Source organism: Calidris pugnax, unplaced genomic scaffold, assembly GCF_001431845.1.
Source record: "Calidris pugnax isolate Ruff unplaced genomic scaffold, ASM143184v1 scaffold144, whole genome shotgun sequence".
In the NCBI taxonomy this organism is placed as follows: domain Eukaryota; kingdom Metazoa; phylum Chordata; class Aves; order Charadriiformes; family Scolopacidae; genus Calidris; species Calidris pugnax.
The window spans coordinates 5504775-5529822 of NW_015090911.1; the positions used below are offsets into that span (position 1 = coordinate 5504775).

General features: G+C 47.2%; 2 protein-coding genes across 2 annotated transcripts; one reads left to right on the forward strand and one right to left on the reverse strand.

Moving 5' to 3' along the window:
• Positions 1 to 2852: 2852 nt before the first annotated feature.
• ATP5A1 (ATP synthase, H+ transporting, mitochondrial F1 complex, alpha subunit 1, cardiac muscle) lies at positions 2853 to 10435 on the reverse strand. Its single transcript, XM_014949382.1, has 12 exons — positions 10267 to 10435; positions 9141 to 9219; positions 7910 to 8079; positions 6930 to 7103; positions 6683 to 6849; positions 6390 to 6538; positions 5295 to 5446; positions 4940 to 5164; positions 4727 to 4834; positions 3796 to 3940; positions 3466 to 3616; positions 2853 to 3073 (listed from the first exon to the last, which is right to left on the reverse strand). The coding sequence occupies exons 1-12, from the start codon at positions 10324 to 10326 to the stop codon at positions 2992 to 2994; spliced, it is 1662 nt and encodes a 553-aa protein (XP_014804868.1). The 5' UTR covers positions 10327 to 10435; the 3' UTR covers positions 2853 to 2991.
• Positions 10436 to 13561: 3126 nt separating this feature from the next.
• HAUS1 (HAUS augmin like complex subunit 1) lies at positions 13562 to 24603 on the forward strand. The gene is made up of 9 exons (XM_014949377.1): positions 13562 to 13621; positions 14809 to 14983; positions 16520 to 16655; positions 17511 to 17645; positions 18598 to 18721; positions 19512 to 19577; positions 21288 to 21359; positions 23255 to 23302; positions 24292 to 24603. Exons 1-9 carry the CDS (start codon positions 13601 to 13603, stop codon positions 24358 to 24360), a joined length of 846 nt encoding a protein of 281 aa, XP_014804863.1. The 5' UTR covers positions 13562 to 13600; the 3' UTR covers positions 24361 to 24603.
• The last annotated feature ends 445 nt before the right edge of the window (positions 24604 to 25048 follow it).

The following is a 25048-nucleotide window of genomic DNA, read 5'->3' on the forward strand; positions in this document are numbered from 1 at the left end:
CGTCCTTTCTGTGTTGAGATGGATGAGAGTGGTGGGGGCACCAGCCATGGGGACAAACCCCCCTGGTGACAGCCAAACCTTGGTGACCCACAGGGGTTGACAAAGGAAGCACAGAGTGAGGGTGGTCAGCGTGGCCATGTGGCACCTTCCTCAGCTGGCTTGACTTGAGGTTGCTGAGTATTTGGGGAAGGTTTCACCATGTGCATGGTGTTCTGATCCTTATTGATGAGGGGACACTGCCTGAGATGAGACACTGGGTGAGCGACCTCCGAGAAGTTCTTAAAAGAGGTGAAAGCAGATGAAGACCACCAAAAATGATCCATGGGATGGAGCCCCTCTGCTGTGAGGACAGGCTGAGAGAGTTGGAATGGGTCCAGCCTGGAGGAGGCTCTGGGGAGACCTTAGAGCCCCTTCCAGTCCCTCAAGGGGCTCCAGGAGAGATGGGGAGGGACTCTGGATCAGGGAGGGGAGCCATAGGACGAGGGGGAAGGGTTTTAAACTGAAAGAGGGGAGATGGAGATGAGATGTGGGGAAGAACTTCTTTGGTGTGAGGGTGGTGAGAGCCTGGCCCAGGTTGGCCAGAGAAGCTGTGGCTGCCCCATCCCTGGAGGGGTTCGAGGATGGATGGGGCTTTGAGCAACCTGGTCTGGTGGGAGGTGTCCCTGCCCAGAGCAGGGGGGTGGGACGATATGGTCTTTAAGGTCCCTTCCAACCCAAACCATCCTATGGTTCCATGAGATGGGACGCTGTCCGCTGGAAAGCCTGGATCACACCCACTGTCCTGAACTGCTGCCTCTGCTTTAGCACAGGGGCAGCTGAAGCAGCCCAGCAATGTAAAAAAAAAAGGTATTTTCCACTTAATGCATGAAGTGACCAGAGGCCACTGCCACTTGGCAAACACCTCTGAGGTTCACTCTGCAGAAACCAGCTTCACAGGGATTTTTCTTTCGGAGCCGGTGGCTGCCCCCGCAGCAGAGGCCGTGTCACATCTCTGCTTCCGATCCAAAAGGCTTTGTCAAAGCTTTGAGGAGGTTTCTAGTGGCTTCATCTGAACATCTGTCAGCTGAGATACCACCCGCCTGATGGCAAGCACACAAAAAAAAATCCCAAAATTGTGAATTCTGAAATAAATGTCCACATTTTCTCCATTGGATCTGGCTGCGATGGAAGGACCCGCTCTAGGGCAGGCAGAGAAGACCAGGTGGGGATGAGACCCACAGCAAGGAGAGAGCAGTGTGGGCAATGGTCACCATCAGCCCTGCCACCACAGCCGCACGTCAGCCTTGGTGTCACCTGCACTAGAGCGGGTGGTGTCACGGTGCTGGCAGCCGTGTGTCACACGACACTGCACTGAAAGCTGTGCAGTTCTGGGATTTTCTGAATCAGCTCTTCAGCTGATTTATTGGGATGAACTGGTGGACACTCCCAGCAGAAGAGGCCACAAAAGCTCACCAGGAACCCATCACAACCCATTGGCTATTTCTCAGCTTTCCAGCACCACCCCATGGCCAGGACAGCCCATGGCATCTCTGAGGACTTGAGATGCATCCTTCCAAACCAGCCCCACCATCCCTTTATCTGACTGGACTCGTTTACCACACTGGGCTTTCTTGAGGAAACCACCACCTTCCTAGGCCACAGCAGCAACAGGGCAGAAATCAGGACTCTGGAGTCATGGAATGGTTTGGGTTGGAAGGGACCTTGAAGATCACCTCATTCCAACCCCCTGCCCTGGGCAGGGACACCTCCCACCAGACCACGTTGCTCCAAGCCCCCTCCAACCTGGCCTTGAACCCCTCCAGTGATGGAGCAGCCACAACTTACATATGTATTTATCTGTTACCAGAATCAAATGTGGCTGGATGGATGGGCTGAGGCCAATGGCCTGAGGTTCAACAAAGTCAAGTGCCGGCTCCTGCACTTCGGTCACACCAACCCCAGGAATGCTCCAGGCCTGGGGAAGAATGGCTGGAGCTGCCTGGTGGAATGGAACCTGGGGATGTTGGTCAACAGCAGCTGAATGTGACCCAGCAGCATGCCCCGGTGGCCACCAGCATCCTGGCCTCTTCCAGGAACAGTGTGGCCAGCAGGACTGGGGCAGTGGCCGTCCCACTGTACTGGGCACTGGGGAGGCCCCACCTCCAGGGCTGGGTCCAGTTTTGGGCTCCTCACCACAAAGACATTGAGGGGCTGGAGCATGTCCAGAGGACAATGGAGCTGGTGAGGGGTCTAGAGCACAAGTCTTGTGAGGAGAGGCTGAGGGAGCTGGGGGTGTTCAGCCTGGAGAAAAGGAGGCTGAGGGGAGACCTTCTCGCTCTCTCCAACTCCCTGAAAGGAGGGGGTAGCCAGGGGGGGGTCGGTCTCTTCTCCCAAGGAACAGGTGATGGGACAAGAGGAAATGGCCTCAAGTTGCACCAGAGGAGGTTTAGGATGGATATTGGGAAAAATTTTTACACAGAAGGGGTTCTCAAGCCTTGGCAGAGGTTTCCCAGGGCAGTGGTGGAGTCACCATCCCTGGAGGGATTTAAAAGCCGGGCAGACGTGGTGCTGAGGGACATGGGTGTTTGTCAGTGTTGGGTTGGTGGTTGGACTTGATCTGAAAGGCGCCCTCCCACCTACAAGATTCTGTTACTCTCTGACCCTCGCCTCTTGTCAGGATGGGAGCTGTCTTCTCCACAGAATCCAGCTGCCACCCCGACTCATATGTTGGGTGGATCAAACTCTCCCTACAAGATGTCCCCCGTTTTTCAGAGATCCTCTAGTGAGCCTGTGCCCACGGGAGTTTATCACCATGGTTCTCAGGCCAGGCAGCCAGCCAGGAAGGCAATCATTTAGTACAGAAAATACAAGGGTTTTTGGTTTTTTTACATGGAAACTTTAATTCTCACTGAGATCTGTACATTCAAGCCGCACGTAGTTTTAAGTCTTTGATGGAGCTGGAGCACGGGATCATGACAACAGCCTGGTCTGTTGGAGCAGTTTTTTAACAGTTTATGCCTCAAAAGTAGCCAGGAAATTCGTGACAATTTCCTTCAACTTGGCTTCTGTCTGGTCAGAGATCTTCCCTTCGGTCCTGTTGAAAGAGCTCAGTTAAACTTCTGAGGCAGGAACAGACACACGGTCAACCCCCAACTACGGCAAAGACAAACCAACCTCACAAGGAACCTTCCCATTTCTAACAAATTTAGCAGAGGAATTAACACATTTGTGTTTGATGCGTGGAGCTACGCCACTGAAATGAACATTAACATCCCTTCTCCTAAAACACTAGTCCAAAGGTTTGTCAATAAATACTTTCAAAGCAGCTGTAAAATAGTTAAACAAGGTTCCACCTTGTTCCGTCATCAAGGCTGACTAGATGGAAGTGATTCAACTACCAGATCAGAGGTGTGGAAATAGGTTCATTTTAAGCATGGGCTGGATTTTCAGAGCCCACACCCCTGGGACGCAGTCAGATCACGGTACCTGATTGTGGAGAGGAGGGCCTGGTGCTGGCTCAGCACGTGAGCGAGGAAAGCACTCTCGAATTTGGTGATTTTGCTGGGCTCCAGCTTGTCCAAGTGACCTCTTACACCCGCGTAGATGACGGCAACCTGCTCCTCAATGGCCATGGGAACTGCGGGAGAGACAGCACCAGGACACATCAGACCACACAAAGACCTCCTCTGGAGATCAACTGCGCGTCGGCAACGTGGTTCACCTCCGTCTGCATTTACCAACACTGCCACAAAGACTGACCTCGTTAGTAGAGGAGACTAATGGGCAGTGCAGACCTGCCACGCCCAGGACACTCACCGTACTGCCCCTGTTTGAGGAGCTCTGTCAGGCGCACCCCACGGTTCAGCAGCTGCTGCGTGGCGGCATCCAGATCAGACCCAAACTGAGCGAAGGCGGCCACCTCACGGTACTGAGCCAACTCCAGCTTCATGGTACCGGCCACCTGCAACACACGGCACAGCTCACACCTCCTCCATCTGTCTGTGACCTTCAGTTGTCACAGATACCCTGGCCTCACATTTCAGTCAAGTGCATCTCAAGTTTCTGACAGATGATTATATAAAAATCCCACCGTCTGCTTGGCCTTTTAACATAAGCTGCTATTCCTCCCTAAAACGGCGACAGTTGGTATCAAACCTCACCAATCCCATATCTGAACTGAAAGCAGGGGGTTAAGAGAGGATTCTCCATTTCCAGTCAGATCAGCACCCAGTTCTGCATAACGAACTTAACAAGTCCTCTATCTTTATGCAGATACTATTTTCCTTTCTCCCTCCCCCCCGCCCCCCAGGCAACCAGAAAGGTTGGAGCTGGAAGGGACCTTAACGATCATCCAGTCCCAACCCCCCTGCCCTGGGCAGGGACACCTCCCACCAGACCACGTTGCCCAAAGCCCCACTTGGCCTTGAACCCCTCCAGGGATGGGGCAGCCACAGCTTCTCTGGGCAACCTGGGCCAGGCTCTCACCACCCTCACACCAAAGAAGTTCTTCCCCACATCTCATCTCAATCTCCCCTCTTCCAGGCTGAAGCCACTACCTCTTGTCCTATGGCTCCCTTCCCTGATCACCAGTCCCTCCACAAATATCAAAGAGATCCCCCAAATTTGTTCTTTTATTATTTCGTAATGCTAAGGAACACAAAGCTTTATTCCCAGCTCTTTAGGGTGAAATGGGCTGGAAAGCCTACACACTACTTGTCTCCAGTAAAAGCAGCAGTTTCACACTTACCTGCTTCATAGCCCTGGTCTGAGCAGCAGAACCCACACGGGACACAGACAGACCAACATTGATGGCTGGACGGATACCTTTGTAGAACAACTCAGTTTCCAAGAAAATCTGTAGGAGAAAATATTTTTTATTACCTTGGTCAGAAGCCTGGAGGCCTCCTCAGAGACCTGCCAATAAGTCATTCAGGAATAGCGGCGTGTGGAGAAGCCCTACCTGTCCATCAGTGATGGAGATGACGTTGGTTGGAATGTAAGCAGACACATCACCAGCCTGAGTCTCAATGACAGGCAAGGCGGTGAGAGAGCCACCTCCAAAGGAGTCGTTCATTTTGGCTGCTCTCTCCAGCAGGCGAGAGTGCAGGTAGAACACATCACCTGGGTAGGCCTCACGACCGGGCGGACGACGCAGCAGCAGAGACATCTGACGGTAGGCAACGGCCTGTGTGGTGTAAAGACAGCTCTCAGACTTCAGTTGCTCTTTTAAAATGCTGAATTTCTAACCCTGAGGTGATGATAGAGCTACAAACAGCAACGCTAGACGATGAGGTCAATAAACAATGCTTCCTGACCTGTTTGGATAAGTCATCGTAGATGATGAGCGCGTGTTTCCCATTGTCTCTGAAGTACTCCCCCATGGAGCAGCCGGAGTAGGGAGCCAGGTACTGAAGGGGTGCTGCATCGGATGCTGTGGCAGACACCACAATGGTGTACTTCATGGCATCTGGAAAGAATTGGAGACACACAAAGTGTAAGCACATTACCTCGTCACAACCGTAATGAGCAAGAACAACACACGTGTGAAGAGCTAATTGCTGAAGCAAGCCCAGGCAGCACCACTATGTTGTTATGGAACAAACACTGTTACTGGATTAACACATCCATTACCCCAACTAACATAAGAAGTTTCAAGATCAAGTTCATGGCTGCTACTGTTTAACACTTGCAGGCTTCTTTCCCATTTAAAATTAAGTTTAAGCTTTCACTAAGAAACACTTTGGTTGTAGAAGTAACTCAGCCTGAAAGTCTGTGATATCCTGGCTTCCGCAAGGAGATACTACCCCTTTGTTTCATAGTCCCAAACAAATTACTGTCATTAAAATGCGTGTGGGGTGCGTCCTGCTAGGTATGACTCTGCTTGACCTCTGGGCAAGAGATAAGGTGCCTGATCTCTAGCAAGCTCTGTTACGAATGCAACCTTGGACAAGGAGATTGCTGTTTCTGAAAAGAAAGTAAAGTCTGTGTTTGGGCAGTAAAGTCTTCCCACTAAACGTGCAACTGCCATTTACACTGACTTGCACATGTATGAAACAAACACCAAGTCCATAAATACTTGTAGGACATGGTTTGTAATCAGGCCTGCCTCACTGCCAAGAGGAATCTCTGAACTCTGCTAAAAAAAAAAAAAAAAATCAAAGAAGGTGACTTTTCCAGAAGCAACTGAGCAGTTTTGAGTCTTCTAACGTAACGCAGCAAGAGGTTTGTTTTTTTTTTTCCCCAGATACCTAGAAAGACTTCTTGTCCAGAAAAGAAAGCAGTTCACTCATCTAGTAAGAAAATAATGTTGTCCATACTCGCATCTAGGAGAGGCCATAGCAGCATTCAGCATTACAAAGAGAACAGGATGTCACTAGGTGTCGGGCTCAGCCACCTTCAAAAATCCCTACCTGCATCAGTGAGCCTCTTCACCAGCTGAGCCACGGTAGATCTCTTCTGCCCAATTGCAACGTAGATACAGTACAGCTTCTTCTTCTCATCTGTTCCATCATTGAATCGTTTCTGGTTGATTATTGTGTCAATTGCAATCGAAGTTTTCCTGTGTAACATAAAGCCTGGTAAGTTAAGCTGCCTATGGTTCTCCCAACCTTCATGCAGTTCTGCCTCCAGCTGTGTATATCGGCGCAGGCAGTACTCAAGTTTCTGTTGAAGGACCCATTTTTAGCTTGGTCATCGAACTCACCCCGTCTGCCTGTCACCGATGATCAGCTCACGCTGGCCACGACCAATGGGCACCAAGCTGTCCACAGCCTTGATGCCTGTCTGCATAGGTTCCCGCACAGAGATCCTGGGAATGATCCCAGGGGCCTTCAAGCCAACTCTTCTACGTGTCTTAGACGTAACAGGACCCTTGAAAGAGAGGAAAAACCCTGTTGCAATCTGTATCGCACAGATAGAAGCAGAGGCAGCCAACACCTAGTTAGACTCACCTTCCCATCGATGGGATTGCCCAGGGCATCTACAACGCGGCCCAGCAGCTCCTCCCCAACTGGAACGTCCACAATGGCACCCGTCCTCTTCACAACATCCCCTTCCTTGATCAGTCTGTCGTTACCAAACACGACAACACCAACGTTGTCGGGCTCCAAATTCAAGGACATACCCTAGGACAAAGATCACAAGATCCTGAGAAAACCTGTGGCAATGTCTACAAGACTTTGACAGTTTAATACCAATATTGTTCTACAGTGTAGAACATCCAACATAATCTTATCTCAGCCTTACTTGTAGCAATAGTCAATGTTCTGCTTTTACGTACAATGCCTGTACGTTCTTCCACACTGGTGTGAGAACCTGCCTAAGCCTTCAGGTTAGTACTTAATTAATTGTACTTGCAGCAGCCTAGGATTAGGTCATTTCTGTCTCTAGCAAGAACAGGAAGGATAAGCAGAGTTCAAATACAACCCCTCCTTCTTGCCTAGGAACTGGACATGGGAAAAGCACCAGCTTCTTCTCTGCCTAAGGCAAGTGATGTCATTAAAAATACTGGGAGAGATGCTGAAGTACTGTCAGAATGTCAGATAGCTTTTTAACTCTAGTCCACCCTCAGGACTGTAAGAAGGCAGCAAACTGCACACTGTACTGGAGCAGAGAGGCTACTATTCAACAGTAAACAGAAAACCCACCTGAAATCAAATAAAACAAAATCCAATGATAGATTACTTCTTAATAGTTCTCAGATGAAGGCAAATAAAGCTCAAATATTGGCCAAGAATCAGATACTGAAAGCTTCAAAGAATATTTGTTTTTTGTAGTATTATTTCAAGTAGTTACTACACATTAAACTTGCAATAAAGTCTGTATATGGGTAATTCCAAGCATAGTCTCAGATTCTCCTTTTAAAAGTCCTTTCTTCTTAAAAATATCTTTTTATTTCTAGGCTGAGCAAACTGCTTCAGTGAAAGCTTACCTTCAGTCCAGAAGAGAATTCAACCATTTCTTCTGCCTGGACATTTCTCAGCCCGTACACACGGGCAATACCATCACCAATTGAGAGCACTCGGCCAGTCTCCTCAAGTTCAGCAGAGGTGTCAGCTCCCAAAATACGTTCCTCGAGAATAGAGGATACCTCAGCAGTGCCTGGAAAGAGACATTTCAAACTGGACTTAGCACATTAAGGCACAGTGTGAATTCAGAAGCCAAGGTAACCTTTCTCAGGTATGCCACAAGGTCTAGTGAGCAATGGTATTCCTCAGATATGATGCATAAATTAAATAACAGCTTCAGCATTCACAGCCAATAAAAGCAGCTTCAACTCATCATTATGAGCCAGCTTCGTTCAAAACACTGATAGCTGTTCAGTCATCACTTTCCTTCAGCAGGTCCTACACTATTAGCAATCTCTGCCCCTATAAAGCAATTAAATAGATTAGACTTAGCTCAGAAGGAACAGACATGCTAGCTCTGCTTGCAGACCATTTACTTAGACTGGAGGCATCAAAACATGCTGTGTCAAATGATTTGCAATCCAAGATCCAAATACTTAACTCAATATATCTAAGGAGCAAGTTGTTCAATATAAACTATAAAAATGCATTTTCCATCTTCCTCCGATTTTTTTGGCAGTAACCTCCAACAACTTTCTGTTTCCTCAGTGAAGGAACAGTAAGGAATAGTGTGAAACTGTTCCTTTAAGTCACCCTAAACCTAAAAAATCATACAGGAACCACTACCAAAAATACAGCTATGCAGCACCACTGCCTTCTCTAAACACCACGATGCTGGCAGCAAAAGTTATATTCAAGGACACAAGGTCAAACCCAGGCAGGCCCTGGGAAAGTCATCCGTTTCTTCACACTGTTACCAACAGGACAGGAAATTGAAATTTGAGACATTTTTTCAAATAATTCTGCAGGAGTTGAAGACTGAATAGAATCCCCATGAAGCAGGTAAGCTGCATAAGCCAACTGACATGTGACCATTCCTTTGGTTTGGGCATAATTTGAATAATCATTAAAGTGACCTCTCCTGGATTTGACTGTAACAGACAGTTCACTGTTAAATACTGTCACTATATAAATGTCCTTAAGTATTTTGGCAACTGATACGCACCGCCCTCACACTCATATTCAAATTCCTTTTTGTCTGAAGGAGCAAATTCTTAAACTGCACTCTTATATGAATACCCTTCTCAGACTCACCGGTTTTCTGAAAGCATGTTTTGGAGGCATGGATGTTTCTTGTAGCAACAAACGCTGCACCCAGGGTGTTTCTGGAAACCTAAAATAAGTAATTGTTTCAGTAACAGTGAGATTGCCTTAATCGTTCAGAAAAATGTGATGAGATAACACATTGAAATTTCTGATCATGATCTTCTGTATTTAACATGTCTCAGTTTTGAGTTGAGCTTCACAGCACTCCATAACTGTAGTTACAGAACCAAGTCCAGCATTGCTAAGCAAGGACAGGCAGTAACGGAGACTGCTCTAAATTACTGGCTGCAGTTTTCTGCATTGCACTGATGTCACCATCACGGCACTGCAGCAGCTCCCAAAGCAACACCGCCTCTCCTCTGTCACCGTTGCTTTGAGCATCAAAACCTTGGGGCATAAAAAAAAAAAATAGGTGCACGCCTCATGGTTCTGCACAAGGGAGAAATAACACTTCATCTTCTGGAGGTTGGCCTTTCCAAGAAAAGACTAACTGCAGAATTTCTGAAGCACGGGGAAAAAAAAAAAAAAAAGAAAAGAAAAGAAAAAAAACCCAACCAAGATCTGCTGTGATAACGAGTGCTTTAAAAGATTATAATCCTACATCCCAAAGAAAGTTCGCCGTGCAGCACCATGCAGTGTAAGCCTGGGTAGGCCTCTCCTCCGTTCACCTTCACAAGGGACGTAGGCTGGGAACAGGCCCTGACAGACCTTCACACCCTCACTCTTTCCACAAACACAAGGGAAAAAAATGCCATTTGGTAAAGCCTCGCAACTCCAATCCCTAACCCTGACTGGAATCGAGCAGCCTTCAGGGTATTAAGCAGACCTCACCAGTGCCAACCCGCATCCCCGGGGAAGGACACGCCGTCCCCCCGGCCCTCTCCACCCCTCAGCCGAAGGCACCCCGTCCTCAGCAAAGGCTCGAACCCCGCTGTCCCCCAGCGCTAAAGCGAGCCCCCACACAGACACACACATCCCGCCCCATCCTCCCGACGAGACTCAGAGGCCGCGGTCCCTCAATGTCACCGTGGCCCCCAAGATGGCGGCGGCACTCGTGTGTCCCGTCCTCCCTCCCCCCGCCTTTTCGCTCCGAGGCAGGACGCAGCGCGCTCACCAGGCCGGCCTGCCGCGGCAGGGAGCGGGCGAGGGCGGCAGCCACACGGGCGGAGAGCATGGCGGCGGCGGCGGTGGGCAGAGGTACGGTGGTGGTGGCGGCTCCTGCGGGGAAAGCTGAAGCAGACGGCGGGCTGCTGCCGGCCCCGCGCTCGCTTCCACAAAATGGCGGCGGCGCCCTCCGCCCCTTTTGCTTCAGCCAGGCCACGCCCACCGCGCGGGGCGGGGCGCAACCCGGAAGTGCTTCCCTCTTCGCCAGAGGCCGCCTCAGGGCGCCCCCCCTCCCCCTCCCCGAGCCCCCTGAGCCGTGAGGGAATATATGCATATATATATTTGGCGGCCAGGGGCACGGGCGCCCTGTTTTTCTTACCAGAGCTTTATTTATTTTTTTTATTTTATTTTTAGCCGGTCTGCTGGTAATACGTGACACTTGAAAAGCTGAGGGCGGGGGTGCTGCCAGAGGTGGCGGTGACAGGGCAGCAGCCCCGCAGGCCGAGAGGAGCCTCCCTGTGAGAGGTGATTGTCCCCCTGTACTGGGCACTGGTGAGGCCCCATCTCGAGTACTGTGTCCAGTTTTGGGCCCCCTACCATAAAAAAGACATAGAGGTGCTGGAGGAGGTCCAGAGAAGGGCGACAAAGATGGTGAGGGGTCTGGAGAATAAGTCTTGTGAGGAGAGGCTGAGGGAACTGGGGGTGTTCAGCCTGGAGGAGGCTGAGGGGAGACCTTATTGCTCTCTCCAACTCCCTGAAAGGAGGGTGTAGAGAGGTGGGGGTCGGTCTCTTCTCTCAAGTCACAGGCGACAGGATGAGAGGAAATGGCCTCAAGTTGCACCAGGGAAGGTTCAGGCTGGATATTAGGAAAAATTTTTTCACTGAAAGGGTTATCAGCCATTGGAATGGGCTGCCCGGGGAGGTGGTCGAGGCACCATCCCTGGAGGTGTTCAGAAGACAGGTTGATGTAGTGCTGGGAGGTATGGTTTAGTGATGGTGATGCTTCTTGTTTGTTGTGTGGGTGTCTATTTTTGTCAGTTAGGTTGACGGTTAGACAAGATGATCTTTAAGGTCCCTTCCAACCTAGAAGATTCTGTGATTCTGTGCTCTGATCCGTCTGTGTCCTGGTGTGAGCGGCACAGGAGTAACTCCTCCTCTGCGGCTTGGGGAAACGGCACTTTTAGAAGACTGTTGTATCTGAATTTATGAAAATATTTACTTTATAGCCAGCTCTGGGATGTGTGTTTCAAGGTCTCAGTGTCTTTGAGCCTTGCCAGGTGCAGGGATGAGGAGGGGTGAGACCCAGGCACTTGACTCAAGCTGCTAACAGGACTATTTTGTGCCCTGAATGTCACATTCAATATAAATTAGAAAGTTTGCTGCGTAGTGCTCTCTCTCTCTGCCTTGATGGCTGCCATCCTAAGAACTCCTTGCCCCGGTGCCGGAGCCCTGAGCCCTTCCCTCCCGAAGCTGCAGTGTTCGCAGGGTCCCACATTGACCTGGAGAGGTGAGCCCAGGTGAACCTCATGAGGTTCAACAAGAGCAAATGCAAGGTTCTGCACCTGGGCCGGAACAATCCTCGCCATCAGTACAGACTAGGGGTGAGGTATTAGAAAGCATCCCTGAGGAAAGGGACTTGGGGGTGCTGGTGGAGGAGAAGCTGGACATGAGCAGGCAGTGGGCAGCTGCAGCCCAGAAGGCCAGTCCCATCCTGGGCTGCATCAAAAGACGTGTTTCCAGCAGGTCCAGAGAGGGGATTCTGCCACTTTACTCTGCTCTGGTGAGACCTCACCTGGAGTATTGTGTGCAGGTCTGGAGCCCTCAGTATAAGAAGGACATGGACCTGATGGAGCGGGTCCAGAGGAGGGCCACGAGGATGATCAGGGGGATGGAGCACCTCTGCTACGAGGACAGGCTGAGGGAGCTGGGGTTGTTCAGCCTGGAGAAGAGGAGGCTCCGGGGAGACCTAATAGCAGCCTTCCAGTACCTGAAGGGAGCCTACAGGAAGGCTGGGGAGAGCCTGTTTAGAAAGGCCTGCAGTGACAGGACGAGGGGCAATGGCTTCAAGCTGGAGGGGAACAGATTTAGACTGGAGATTAGGAGAAAGTTCTTCACTGTGAGGGTGGTGGAGCACTGGAACAGGTTGCCCAGGGAGGTGGTTGAGGCCCCATCCCTGGAGATATTCAAGGAGAGGCTCGATGAGGCCCTGGGCAACCTGGTCTAGTTGGGGGTGTCCCTGCTGACTGCGGGGGGTCGGACTAGATGACCTTTGGAGGTCCCTTCCAGCCTGGACAACTCTATGACTATTGGCTGTCCCTGCTGGGAGAAAGAATGGGCTGGGGATAGTTCTTGTGTATGTTATATTGGTATCGGGATCAATAATGGTTCCTTAGTATTATTAATGTTAATTATTTAGTCTTTTCCTATTAAATCTATTTCTATTTCAGCCTTTCTTGTTTCCTCGTTTTCCCCTGATTCCCCTTACTGTGTGGGATGTGGGATTGACCCCGCCAAAGCGATGGTGTCCCCCAGGAGACCCAGAGAGGTCACGCAGCAAAGCAGGGAGCCCAGCGGCCCTTCTGGGAGTTGGAAAGGTTCAGAGAAAATTCCTCGCTCATTCTGGCACACCTTGTGTCTCCAACACAACGTTCGGGCAGCCTTTCTCCCGCTGGTTATCTCAGTAATCACTTCAGGTTCTGTAAAACTGGGAAAAAAAAAACCACAACAACAAAACAAAAAACCCCAATTGATTTAAATAATCTGTTTCAGTCTGGTGGCTTTGTAGTTCTGTTACAATGCTGTGGAAGAGAAGCCGTTCCCTGGTGATTGTTTTAAGAGCGTGACTCAGCAGATGTGGTTTTGCAGTGCGTTTTCCAACCAGGAGTGTATTTTTAATGTGGATTTATACATGCAGTAGTATGCAAGCCACTCAATTTTCAGTCTTTACCCTTAAACTTAAAATAAGATTAAGGGGTTTACATGCCTTTATTTGTAATTAGCCTTATGATAAACACAAAGCCTTACAATAGACACAATTCCATCAAAAATCAAATTATTTTACTGATTCAAGGCTATTTTCTTGGAAATACTGGGCGTAGGGGGAAAGCAAATTCTTTCAAAACGTTTAGAGCATTTCGACCCACTTTGGTGAAAGCGCTCGCCGCAGCTAGTGAATGGAACTGATGATTTTTGATTATTTTCTGTGTGTTTCAAGAATGTAAAACGGGAAGCTCGCATCGCCCTCTCCCCTCGGAACTACAATTCCCATCAGGCCCCGCGGCGCGGCCGGTGCGCGCAGGGGCCGTCGGGAGGAAGGCGGGCGGTTCAAGGCGGCGGGGGCCGACATGGAGAAGAAGCTCGAGCGGGTAACGGCGGGGAGGGGTGAGGTGGAGGTGGAGGTGGAGGTGGAGGTGGAGTCCTCAGTGCATTATTGTAGCCCTTACCCCCTTCTCCTGAGGGTGTCCATCTCTGTCCTTGTGGGTGAGGCACCCAAGTGGTTGCCCTGGAGGTTTTGCTGGGCCGTGGCCAGTTGTCGCTCTGCTTGGCTGGTGCTGGGACCTCTGTGGTTCAAGAACAGAAATGAGCCCCTGTCGTTTTCTTGCCCCTTTGGGGGCCAGGCAAGATGTGGTCGCTGGGTGGGTTTTGCAGCAGCACAGTCTGTGTTCACCTCTGCTGTCCGTGAGCTCGCTGACTTCTAAAACTCACAGCTTGTTTAAAAGTCTAGGTTACGAAGATCTTGGGTGCTTGAAGTTTTTGTGTGTCATGTCATTGGCCCTACAGAGAGTGGCAGAAAGATTCAGTTTATCTTTGCTATGTGGAGTGTGTGTAGTGGAGATGCTGGAGTGGTAGGAGCATAAAGAAGGACATGCTAGAAGGAAATGTCTTTTTAAGTTACAAGGCTGGGTCGTTTTCCATCAGGCTGCTTAGGCAGCCTGAGACAAGGATTTGTGTTTCCTCAGTGTTAAACTCCCATGTGTTCAGTTATTACCGTCATAATCTAATGTTTCAGCGCTATCTGAGAGCACTGCGTTGACCTCTCTCCCATTTCTGACCTTTTCTGGGGCAGAAATTGTGCTCTGTGGGGGTTCACGTCTGCACACTGTTACTAACTCTTTCTACCCCACGAGCCCATAGAGACTGTTCCCCGTGATCATGGTTAGGGCAGGTTTTTATCCCATGATGCTTTAGTAGAGTTTTCATTAATAAATACCAACTTAACATCTCCTGGACCATTAGCGTGTCTGTAGCAAACAAGTCATGTGATTTAAAAAAAAAAAAAAAAATTATCACCTGGAGATAAGCAGGTGTCCAGAGAAATGAAGGAGATTAATATGGAAATTGTTTTCTAAACTGCAGAGGGTGTTTGGAAAAAGAGACAAAGGAAGCTCTCTCACTTTTTTCCACCCATACCTCCACTGGTGTAGTAGGAGTCATTCTTCAGGAATGTAGATTGCAGCACTTTTACGTTTCTCACACCTATCAGCTATTTTCTGTTGTTTCACTTGACGTCGTCCTAATTTTTTTACTATTTTTTTTTTCCTTTCTCTGGCAGGCTGTCACGTGGCTAAAGAAAGTATATGGGAATAAGCCTATCCCAGAATGGGAAGTGAATGAAAGCACAGTTGATTTCTTGTATAACCTTGCAGAATGCACTGAAGCCAGAGAGAGTGATGCTGTTTTGCTGATAGAGAACATGAAGCAGAAGGCAGAAGAATATGAAGAAAAAAGTGAGTTCAAAAGCTCCGCCTCCCAGTTCCAGCAAAGTTAGTTTTTCTTAGTGGCCCTGAAGATTGTCTTTGTTAAAATCTTGCAAACAAACATCCTTATCAATGACCTGGATGAGGGGATTGAGTGCACCCTCATTACGTTGACAGATGATGCCAAGTTTGGTGGCAGTGTTGACCTGCTTGAGGGTAGGAGGGCTCTACAGAGGGATCTGGACAGGCTGGATGGATGGGCCGAGGCCAGTGGTGTGAGGTTCAACAAGGCCAAGTGCGGGGTCCTGCACTTGGGCCACACCAACCCCATGGACGCTCCAGGCCTGGGGCAGAGTGGCTGGTGCTGCCTGGTGGAAAGGGACCTGGGGGTGGTCGTCAACTGTCGGCTGAACATGAGCCAGCAGTGTGCCCAGGTGGCCAAGGAAGCCAACAGCATCCTGGCCTGTATCAGGAACAGTGTGGTCAGCAGGACTGGGGCAGTGACCGTCCCCCTGTACTGGGCACTGGGGAGGCCCCACCTCGAGGGCTGAGTCCAGTTTTGGGCCCCTCACCACAAAAAGACATTGAGGTGCTGGAGCGTGTCTAGAGAAGGTCGATGGAGCTGGTGAGGGGTCTGGAGCACAAGTCTTGTGAGGAGCGGCTGAGGGAGCTGGGGGTGTTCAGCCTGGAGAAAAGGAGGCTGAGGAGAGACATTCTCACTCTCTCCAGCTCCCTGAAAGGAGGGTGTAGCCAGGGGGGGTCGGTCTCTTCTCCCAAGGAACAGGCCATGGGACAAGAGGAAATGGCCTCAAGTTGCACCAGGGGAGGTTCAGATTGGATATTAGGAAAAATTTTTACACGGAAAGGTTTATTAAGCATCAGAATGGGCTGCCCAGGGAAGGGGTTGAGGCACCGTCCCTGAAGGTATTCAGAAGATGGGTTGACATAGTGCTTGGTGACATGGTTTAGTGATGGGTTTTTTATCAGAGTTAGTTTGATGGTTGGACTTGATGATCTTAAAGGTCTCTTCCAGCCTGGACAATTCTATGATATAATTATATATAAAATTGGAACAAACTCAGCTTCTGTTCTGGTACAGCTTTTACTACGATGCGTCCCATGCCTCCCTTTCAGCAAAATTTACGGTGACATACGGTTGATCAAGAGCAATTTTTTAAGTTGTCTTGAGCAGGCTGTAAATACGGAGAAGCAGATTAATTGCCAAAACCTCCTAGCCTGCTGGGCTGAGTAGCAGAGCATTGAAATACTGGCTGGATCGGCGGGGAAACAACCCTGCTGCTGATTTAAGAGTCTGAGCTGGTGCTAATCCACTGTTAAGGAAAGCACCTGAGGAATCTGAAACAACAGTGAGGTGATTAAGTTATGCTCGAGCTGCCTGCAGTGAGTGTTTGATAATGTGGGGTTTTTTTTGGAGCAAGGGAGTGTTTCCCGGGACCATAACACATTTTTAACAGGTGTGTTAAAAGGGACAGCCGCATCTAGGCCTTAAAAGATCAGTAATATGAAAAAAAAAAATGACTGCTTTGGGTTGTATTTGTTTTTCAGCTGAGTACCTAGAGGCCCTTCTCAGAGAAGCCCTGGGCCTCTCCCCGCATAGTCTGTCCAGCCAAGGCATGGGCTACCTCGATGTCCTGGTGGCGAGCGCAATGGCACTCAAAACCAAGGACACTTCTCTTGCCAGGTAATTTTTCCCATTCTGCATCAGATGTTGTGGTCTGTGCTGTTTACCCTCTGTTTTATCCATTCAACACTTTCAAACTTCACTTTCACGCAGGAAACCTTATTTGTCCAGATTATTTTGCAACCCGTGGGCAGCTTTGGAGTACGCAGGAGCTGAGCACAAAGCTCGAGCTCTTGATTGTCCCAGCAAAGAAAGTCTCCGAAGCCAGAGAAGTGCCTCAGCTGGAGTTAAAACCCTCTTTTTTTGGCCCATGCTCTTGTGGTCAGTGGCCACAGAGAAATGGCAGCTGTTGGCCTGCTCTTCCTTGGGCCCCTCTCCCCAGCCTGGCTTTGACCTGTAACACAGCAGGTATTTTTTGAGCACTGACAGTAAGGAAGGGCCAAATTCTGCCACGGAATCCAATTTTTGTGTGACGTTCAGGAGCTTGGCTCTTACGGCTCTTCTCCCGAGAAGGAGGGGTGAGCAGCTTTGAACCATTTGGGACTGAAATACTGCTGGATATTGCCTCGGGGACATGTGTTTTCAGGGACTGAATGCAGTTTCTGTCAAAGGCAAATTTGGCAATCTGGGAGAGAAGCATATGACGATTTCAAACCCAGGGGTTATATTCACCAGAGTGCCACGTCTTGTTCGCTTCCTCCTACCACGATTGCCATGCCATTTCCCCTTCCAGATGAAATCTTCATTAGTTAAGGGAAGAAAATACCCTTAGTGTCTGATTTTCATTTCCTCCTATCATAACGTGGGAAAAAAACCCAAGTAATTTATGTAAAGTGTGGAGAAAATAATAATAGGTCTGAGTTTCAGAAGAGCTGACTTCTGTGCATTCCCACTGAATCTCTCTCTCCTCACCAGCTTCTTCTGTGCCATCAACAATATGACTTCGGAGTTGTACGCTGTAGAATCAAAAAACAAGGAAATGGCAGAGGAATTGATGAGCATGAGGGAAGAAATGAGTGCAGTGCTGGCGTTGGAAGAGCAGCTAAAGGAGTGAGTAATGGATGAGAGAAGGGAAAAGGTGTAAGCGGCACTGCTGATCTCCACCATGTGGGGCACTGGTTGTGGTAACTCATGAGGACAACTGAATTGTCAGGATTTTGAGGCATCTCTGACTCAAATATTTGGAAGTATCTATCAGAAACCATGTGCGATGGACACATCCAGTAATCATCATCAATTCTGTTATTTTAAAACAAAAATGGGTCTACGAGCACTTTTCAGACATAAACTGGCATCTTCCACCAGTTGCCTTAAGCTGAGGTTGAAGGGAAACCTGATTTTTTTACCGCATCTCGCGTGGGCTCTGTAGTCAGAGTCAAACAAAAACCATTCCCAGGTTAAGAATTTCCTTTAACTGGAGTGTGGGAGATTAAAACAGACAAACAAACAAAAAAGCGGTATCAAGTGCATTCTCTAGAGGATGTAATCTGAGGTGCTTCGCCAAGCAGAGCACCATCAGCCCCTGCCTTGAGTGGGGATTGGCCCAGATGATCTTCACAGCCCCCTTCCAATCTTAATTACTTTCTGCATTGGATTTTTTTTTTGTCTTTTAAAGTAGGAATTGTGTTGCTGCTTGTAGCAGATACCAGTGTGCTTTCTGCAGGGTTGCCATGGCCCCTCTCATTGATTTAAGTTTAGTATGGTTAACAGGTCTCTAACAGAATTAGGGAATTATGCAGAAGACTGACTCCGTGCTTTTATGCAGATGATTTTCCCCTTGGCCTTATTGTTTTTTTTTTCCCCCTAACCTTTGGGAGTCTGGATGTAACAGCTGTGGATGTTTCCACTGAGAAATCTCAGAGGGAAATGCAAGCTTTTCTCCACTCTCTCCCTTCTGGCGTTGGTTGTATTATAGCTTAAGCATATATAATTAAGTGGTACTTGTGTACTGGTATTTCTTTGAATGTAAGTTTGCTTCTTTTTGCTTTTTTTTTTTTTTAAGGGATTTTAAAAAAACAGAGGAATACTTGAAAGGAGAAAACCACAAAAGTCACCATCAATACAAGAACATGGAGTTCCTGAAAAATAAATCTAAGGATTTAGCAGTCAGGATCAAGGCTGCTGAGGTAGATGGAAGGAATTTTCTAAAAAGTCATTGTAATGGGATGGCAGAGTCTTGGTTGGTCGGGCCCAAAGTTGTAGTTGCAGAGACATCCCAGGAGCTTCCTAAAGTCCAGGACTGAGGACTCTTGGGCTAAACAGGACACCATGCTCCTACACTTTAGTTGTTCCTGCTATATTCATGGTCTCTCCCGGGGGCATTCTATACTAAATGAAAGGACACTTGCTCTTCTTTCACTGAGAACTGTATTAGTTGGAACTACCTCATGCGTGTTGCGAGGGGCTGAGCACACAGACAGCTCCCAGGAAACTCACGGGGGTCAACTGTGCATTGATTCTGCATATAGCCATTTCTTGAAACTAATGAATGATTAAACACAAGGCAGAAGTTGTACTGTCTTCTCCTTCACCTTTTCTACATGATAAAGGACACGTGGATGCTTTATTGGATAGTGTTCACATATTAAATACCTTGGGGGGGGGATTGGAAATGAGATGGAAAATGTGGTATTAGAGTTGAAGATGCTTTACTGAGAAGCCTCTTCCCAGCCTCGCCATGTGCTTTTCCCCTGCTAATTTTCTGTACAGACTTGTTATTCTTGATATAAAATCAGTTGCTACTAAAATTTATATACACAGCTATAGCTGTGGTTCAAGTAGCATGTTTCTGTTGTTCACAAACTGCATTCTTGTTTGCCTCTTTAGACCAAAACCCAAGGAAAGGGCAAAGTCTTTTTCTTCTCTTCCCTGTTATGTTTTGTGTTGGGTTATGAACGAGCTCTTCCCTGTTTGTAGGAGCAGCTTCTTGCCTCAGGCTTCGACCCTTCACTGACACACGAGTCACTCATGAACCTGTCTGAGGTAGGTCTTTTGATCCAAGAGTGATGCTTCTACAGTGGTGCAGACCAGGCTTGTTTGCTGGGTGCTTTCAGGAAATGTAGTTTGCTGTTTGGTTACCCGAATAAATACTAATGGTAAAAAGAAGCACAATTAAATATCCCATAAACTGATACATCTGAGCTGGGGTACATTGGATAGGTTTGGCTCACCTAGAAACTGAGAAGAATCTGTGGGTGCTGGTACCTTTTCTTCAGGGTTGGATGAGGGCATATTTTGGACTTGGGAATAAGCTTTCTTTCTGGACTGATTGAGGGGAACAATTGGAGTCTTTATTTTTGTTGCCTGTTGATTTTTTTTTCTCTCTTCTGTTTGTGCCTCTTTCTGTAACTGGGAATATAGCCTACTAGAGAATTTCTGTGACATAAATTCCCTGATGCTGAGGGGCTGCCCATGATCCACTCTCCGTGATCTGTGCCATAAACAGAGTGGATATTCTTTGGGCTGTATCCTGTTACGTGGCTACCTGTGTATTGAAATTACTTCATAGAATGACCTGGGTGATTCTTTCTAGTTTGTGTGAAATAAACCTGCTTTCAAGCACTTTGGAGCAAGGGGAGGAGGTCAAGTGAAACGCAAAATCTGAACTTTTTTCTGAGTTTTTTTCTTGTATCTTTAAACATAACATTTTTCAGCTGTACTATAAGCCCAGGGGGAAAATTTGTTAAAGGAAAACACATATTTCTTGAGTTACTAGTATTTCTTGAGTTACTAGCTATAGATTCTCCAGCATTTGTGCACGTGTATTTGTGTTGTTCTGTCTGCACTCACCACACTTCAATATTATTTGCCGTTACTGTAATAAGACCGTAGTCTTTCTCCCCGTTTCTTTTTGCTAGCTTTTCCTGCGTGTTTAGTTAAGGTGGAACGATGAAAATAGGTTTCCTGATCCTTAGGCTGCCGTTCTCCTCAGCCGGCGCTGGGTGGCAGTGTTTACATGGCACACGTGTTTCACAAGCCTTCTGTTCACAGAACCCAAAATAATTTGTTGGCATTTTACGTACAAAAAGTCATAGGGGATTTTCTAGACTTGTCATCTTCTAGAAGCAACCAGAGCGTAAGGGTACGTTTGACTCCCTGACATTTTCTATATCTGCTTTGCCAAGAGCTCAGTGAATTGGGCAGCACACATGACTTTATCTTCAGAGCGCTTTTTTGGTTTTATTTATTTTTACTTTAAGTTGATTATTTGAAAAGAGTTGAGGGCTGTGGAAGGTGCTTAGCCCCAAAGAGAAATTATTTCCCCTCGTTAACGGCACGAGCAAAGCAGTGTAAGGGGAGTGCTTTTGTTGCCCCCTGTGCAAAACTGTTTTCACACAGAAGCTGTAGCCCCTTCCGTGGGGCTCAGCTGAGTGAGGCTGAGAGCAAAAGTCCTCTGTCTGGTGGATTCCCACTGGAAATCCCCTCACCTTTCAGGGAGGTGGTATCAGTAAGCAAAAGTATCGGAAGGTACCTTCAGAGTGTAATTGATACCTCTAAAATTTGAACTGGTTTTGTCTGACTGAATGAACAGCAGATCTTTCGTTTTCTATGGGTTTTAAGAAGGATCATGAAAGCTCTTGCCAACATCTGTGAATTCTGAAATGCTGTAGGTAACTGTGAATCTATTTCACTGATTTACATCCCTTCTATGAGTAAGACTATGGAATATAATCTTCCTTGCTCTCTTCACAGGAAGTGGCTAAACTGCAGAAAGAAATTGTGGATTTGAAGAATAAACTGGCGGTCTACCAAGATTTACCTCTCGTAATTATTTTTTTCTCCACTGTTCTATTGTATTTGCCATCAGATTAATTTTAATGGACTTCAGAATGTAAAGGATATTGTTGTGATAGTTTCAGTGGGCAGGCAGATGTCCTACGGGTCTACTGGTGGTATAAGCAGAAGGCTTTACTTAAACAGAAGGCCATCTATTTATTAATCAAGGCAAATCAAATCAAGAAATTGAGTATGCTTACCAGGAAGACTTTGTTCTAAAAAAATGCACAGATTTGCTGGGTGAATTAGCTAGAAATTAGATGAAGAAATGTGGAAGAAAACGAAATTACTTAGTATAATTTTTTTTTTTTTGAGATTTACCAATATATTAGCTATACATGTCATCAAGCTGTCAATATGGTGGACACAGCACATTGCGCAGAGGTTGGAGCTCTGAGCAATATTCGAAGAATTATGAAGAAACAGCCAAATGTAGGCATTGTCCTCTGAACAAGTAGTTTAACTTACGCGTAGTGGCTGCTCCATCATTTTCTTTGATTTTTCTTGAGGGTGCTGGGTACTCAGCTCTCTGAAATCACGGGGTTCTCATTTAATTGCTGTTTTGAAAGCCCCTGTCTGTGTATCTGTTTTTAATTTTATATTTTGACTATTTTCACTATTGTTCCCTATGCTAGGAGTTACTATCAGACTGCTGTGTGAAGGGTGTTTCATAAAAAGGATTTTTCTCTTTTTCAAATTGGAACTCCTGTTACATAAGGCTGTTTCCGTTAAGGGTAATTTTGTGAACAACTTTATAATGGCTTAAGGAAGTCATGGGTGAATAGGGCTTTAGTCCATGAAACAGAAAGTCTTGGTTTTGTGTGATGCTGGTACATCACCACCAGTGGGACCACAAGACCCAAGTATTTCCAATCTCCCTTGGAAGATAACCATTGCTTTTACAGATGAGTATTAAGGACTTTTCTCCTTGTCATTCAGGGGAGAAGTAGCAAAAACTGGAGTGTGAATAGTTGAATGGCTTTTGGGTTTGTTAAATACAATTTTAACTGTCTAGTTTTGCAGTTTTATATTTGCATTACCTGATAAGGGCCCCTGTTACCACCTCCTCTGAGCATCCCACAGCCTTTAATAGAGCTAACCTCAGACCTTTCCATGTAAGAGGTGAAAAATATTTATTCCAATTCTTGTAAATGGGGCACAAAGGTCCAGAGAAATAGAAAGTTATCCAAAAATCACCTAGGAACTCTGTGATTAATTGCATTTCTTATATTATGAACTGGGCACTGTCTGCTGGGCCACACTTGTCTCTTCACCTCCTTAGCCCCTCCACCAAGCCCCTAACTCTCAACACATCTCCCTCCTAAAGGGAGGGAGATGAAGGGAGAGGGTGGGACTGCTTCTTTTTTTAAATCCATCTTACTCCAAGAGGCAGCTGCCTCTTTTCCTGAAGCAAAACGGGTCGTTCAAATCAGATTAGGTTCTCCAGTTCCCCCCTCCCTCCCACCTTGGCATCAGTGGAGATGGAGAGAGCCCTGATGCCTCGCTTCTGGTGCAGGCAGGAGGAGGGAGGAAGGTTTATCTTTGCAATCTGATAGTTCTGTGGAAAATTTATACACCGATATGTTCAAAATCCAGTTCCTTGATTAGGAGGTTTGGAAAATTGCTTAAAATGGGTTGGTGGGTTTTTTTGTGTTTTTTGTTTTTTGTTTTTAGATTTTAGGCTGTACCAGACTTTTGAAAATTGCATGATTGCCCAAACCAAACTGGTACGGGGCTTTTAATGTCAGTACCTTTTGCATTTGAAGGGTGCACATAAAACTGATGTCATTATCCCTGAATTCCCCTGCAACACATCATTAGACTCTTGCAATGATGCAGAGGCTCTGTGTTTCCAGCTGAAATGCTGATTTTTGTCTCCTTAGAGTATTCCCCTTGCGAAAGTGAAGGTTGAAGAAGCAAAACGAGAACTGGTAAGAGTTTTTTTATCTTTCACAGAGATCTAAATGAGTACTATAGTTCCAAAATAAGCGCGCTCTCTCTATATATTAATTGGCTGTGGATTTATCTACCTCAGATTGTGGTCTTAATGATCCCTAGAGGGAAATTTTGCTCCGGTAAGGGAGAAGCCCTGGGTATTGGTACGAGCAACTAGTGGAGGAATGATCTCTGAGCTACAAAGGCAGCTGGGGCATAATGGTATCAGTGGGGATTAGGTATCTACATCCCTCTGGATTTTGTCTGCTTCACCTGTCAGAATGTTTATTTGCTCAGCTTTGTTGCAGCTTATTGCTCTCACAACCTTCCTTGCTGCTCCTGAGCTCCAAGAGGGCTCAAGGGCCCATATTTTATTTAACAGCTGCCCTGTAGGCTGCAGTGGGGACCTTCTATAAAACACCATCATTCATGATTACGTGATCTTCAGGAGTGGTTGTTGGAAAACATTCATACAAAGCTATACATGGCTTTCCTGAGTGAGTTGGGCCACATTTGCATATAAAACACGTCTTTATTTCTTTGGGCTACTGTCTGCTTGCTCGTGGATGAAGCACGAGGTATTCAGTCATAAGCCTTAAAGCTGTGGTCAAAAATGACTGCTGCTTGAGAGTATTTGGTACGTTTTCAGATGGGACTGCTCAGGTTGGTAAGCCATTTAAGTTTTGATTCAGAAATACAAGCTCACCTTAACAGCCTGAGGCTTTTATTGGGTCAGAATACTCACCTTTGGAGTATTACCCCTTCAGCTTGAAGGTGTCTAATATAAGATTGGGTCACAGTATGAAGGGCACGGAACTTCTTTAGCCTTTTGTTTGGAGGCTTCTGCTGCTTGCAGTTCAGTACTTGGGTTAATCAGTGCTAATAATATCCCAAGGCCTGATCATTGTGGGTAATGTCTGTCTAACCAGAATGTAGGAAAACTGTTTCATGGTCACCAATTCCTCTTGGTTTTCTCTCCCACCAGAAAGCCTTGGAGGAAGAGCTCTCAGAGGACATTGAAAAGCTGAGTCTTGACTTGCCATCACCCAGATAATACTAGTTCACCTGAAGCAGGCTGCACGGAAGAAGATTTCCCTTCTGTTGTCTGTTTATTTGCACTAGCAAAACATTTTGGACTTTCTACTGTCCTTCTGTCACTTTCTGCCTTACTCTTCTTGCTGTTGGATGGCACAGTTGTGACCTTCCAGCAAGCATGCTCACTTTTAGGGCTTCATGTAGCTTTGCATTTGTAAAAATTGCCTGTTTTTCATAAAGTAACCCCCAAGTTTACTGTTTCTGTAGTGGTTCTGTTTCCATATGTGATACACACCTGTAACTGGCCTCCAGATGGCACCTTCACCAGGAGATGTCCACGTCAGGATCGGGTTGATCATTACCGCTTAGAATTGAACAGATCAGGGAGGCTGGTTTTCCTCTTTTCCCTCTCTGGGCTTTGGATTGTGCTTTTTCCCTGCTGGATTGTGCAGCATCTGAGCCCACAAAGAGGTTTTATTTTGTGTAGGATTGGCTGTCTACCATCGTGGAAACAGGCTGAGCCCTGACTTGTTTTACATGGGTCACAGTACTGGCTTCACTGGCAAACTGCTGCTTACAGGTTAGAGCTGAGATGAGACGTAGGAGCAACAGCCTCCTAAAATTGTGTAGTTTCCTTGTCATCGGAGAAAATGGAAGCCTGTGGTGCTAAAATCCAAGGTTTGTCCATGTTCAGGGCTTTGAGAGAC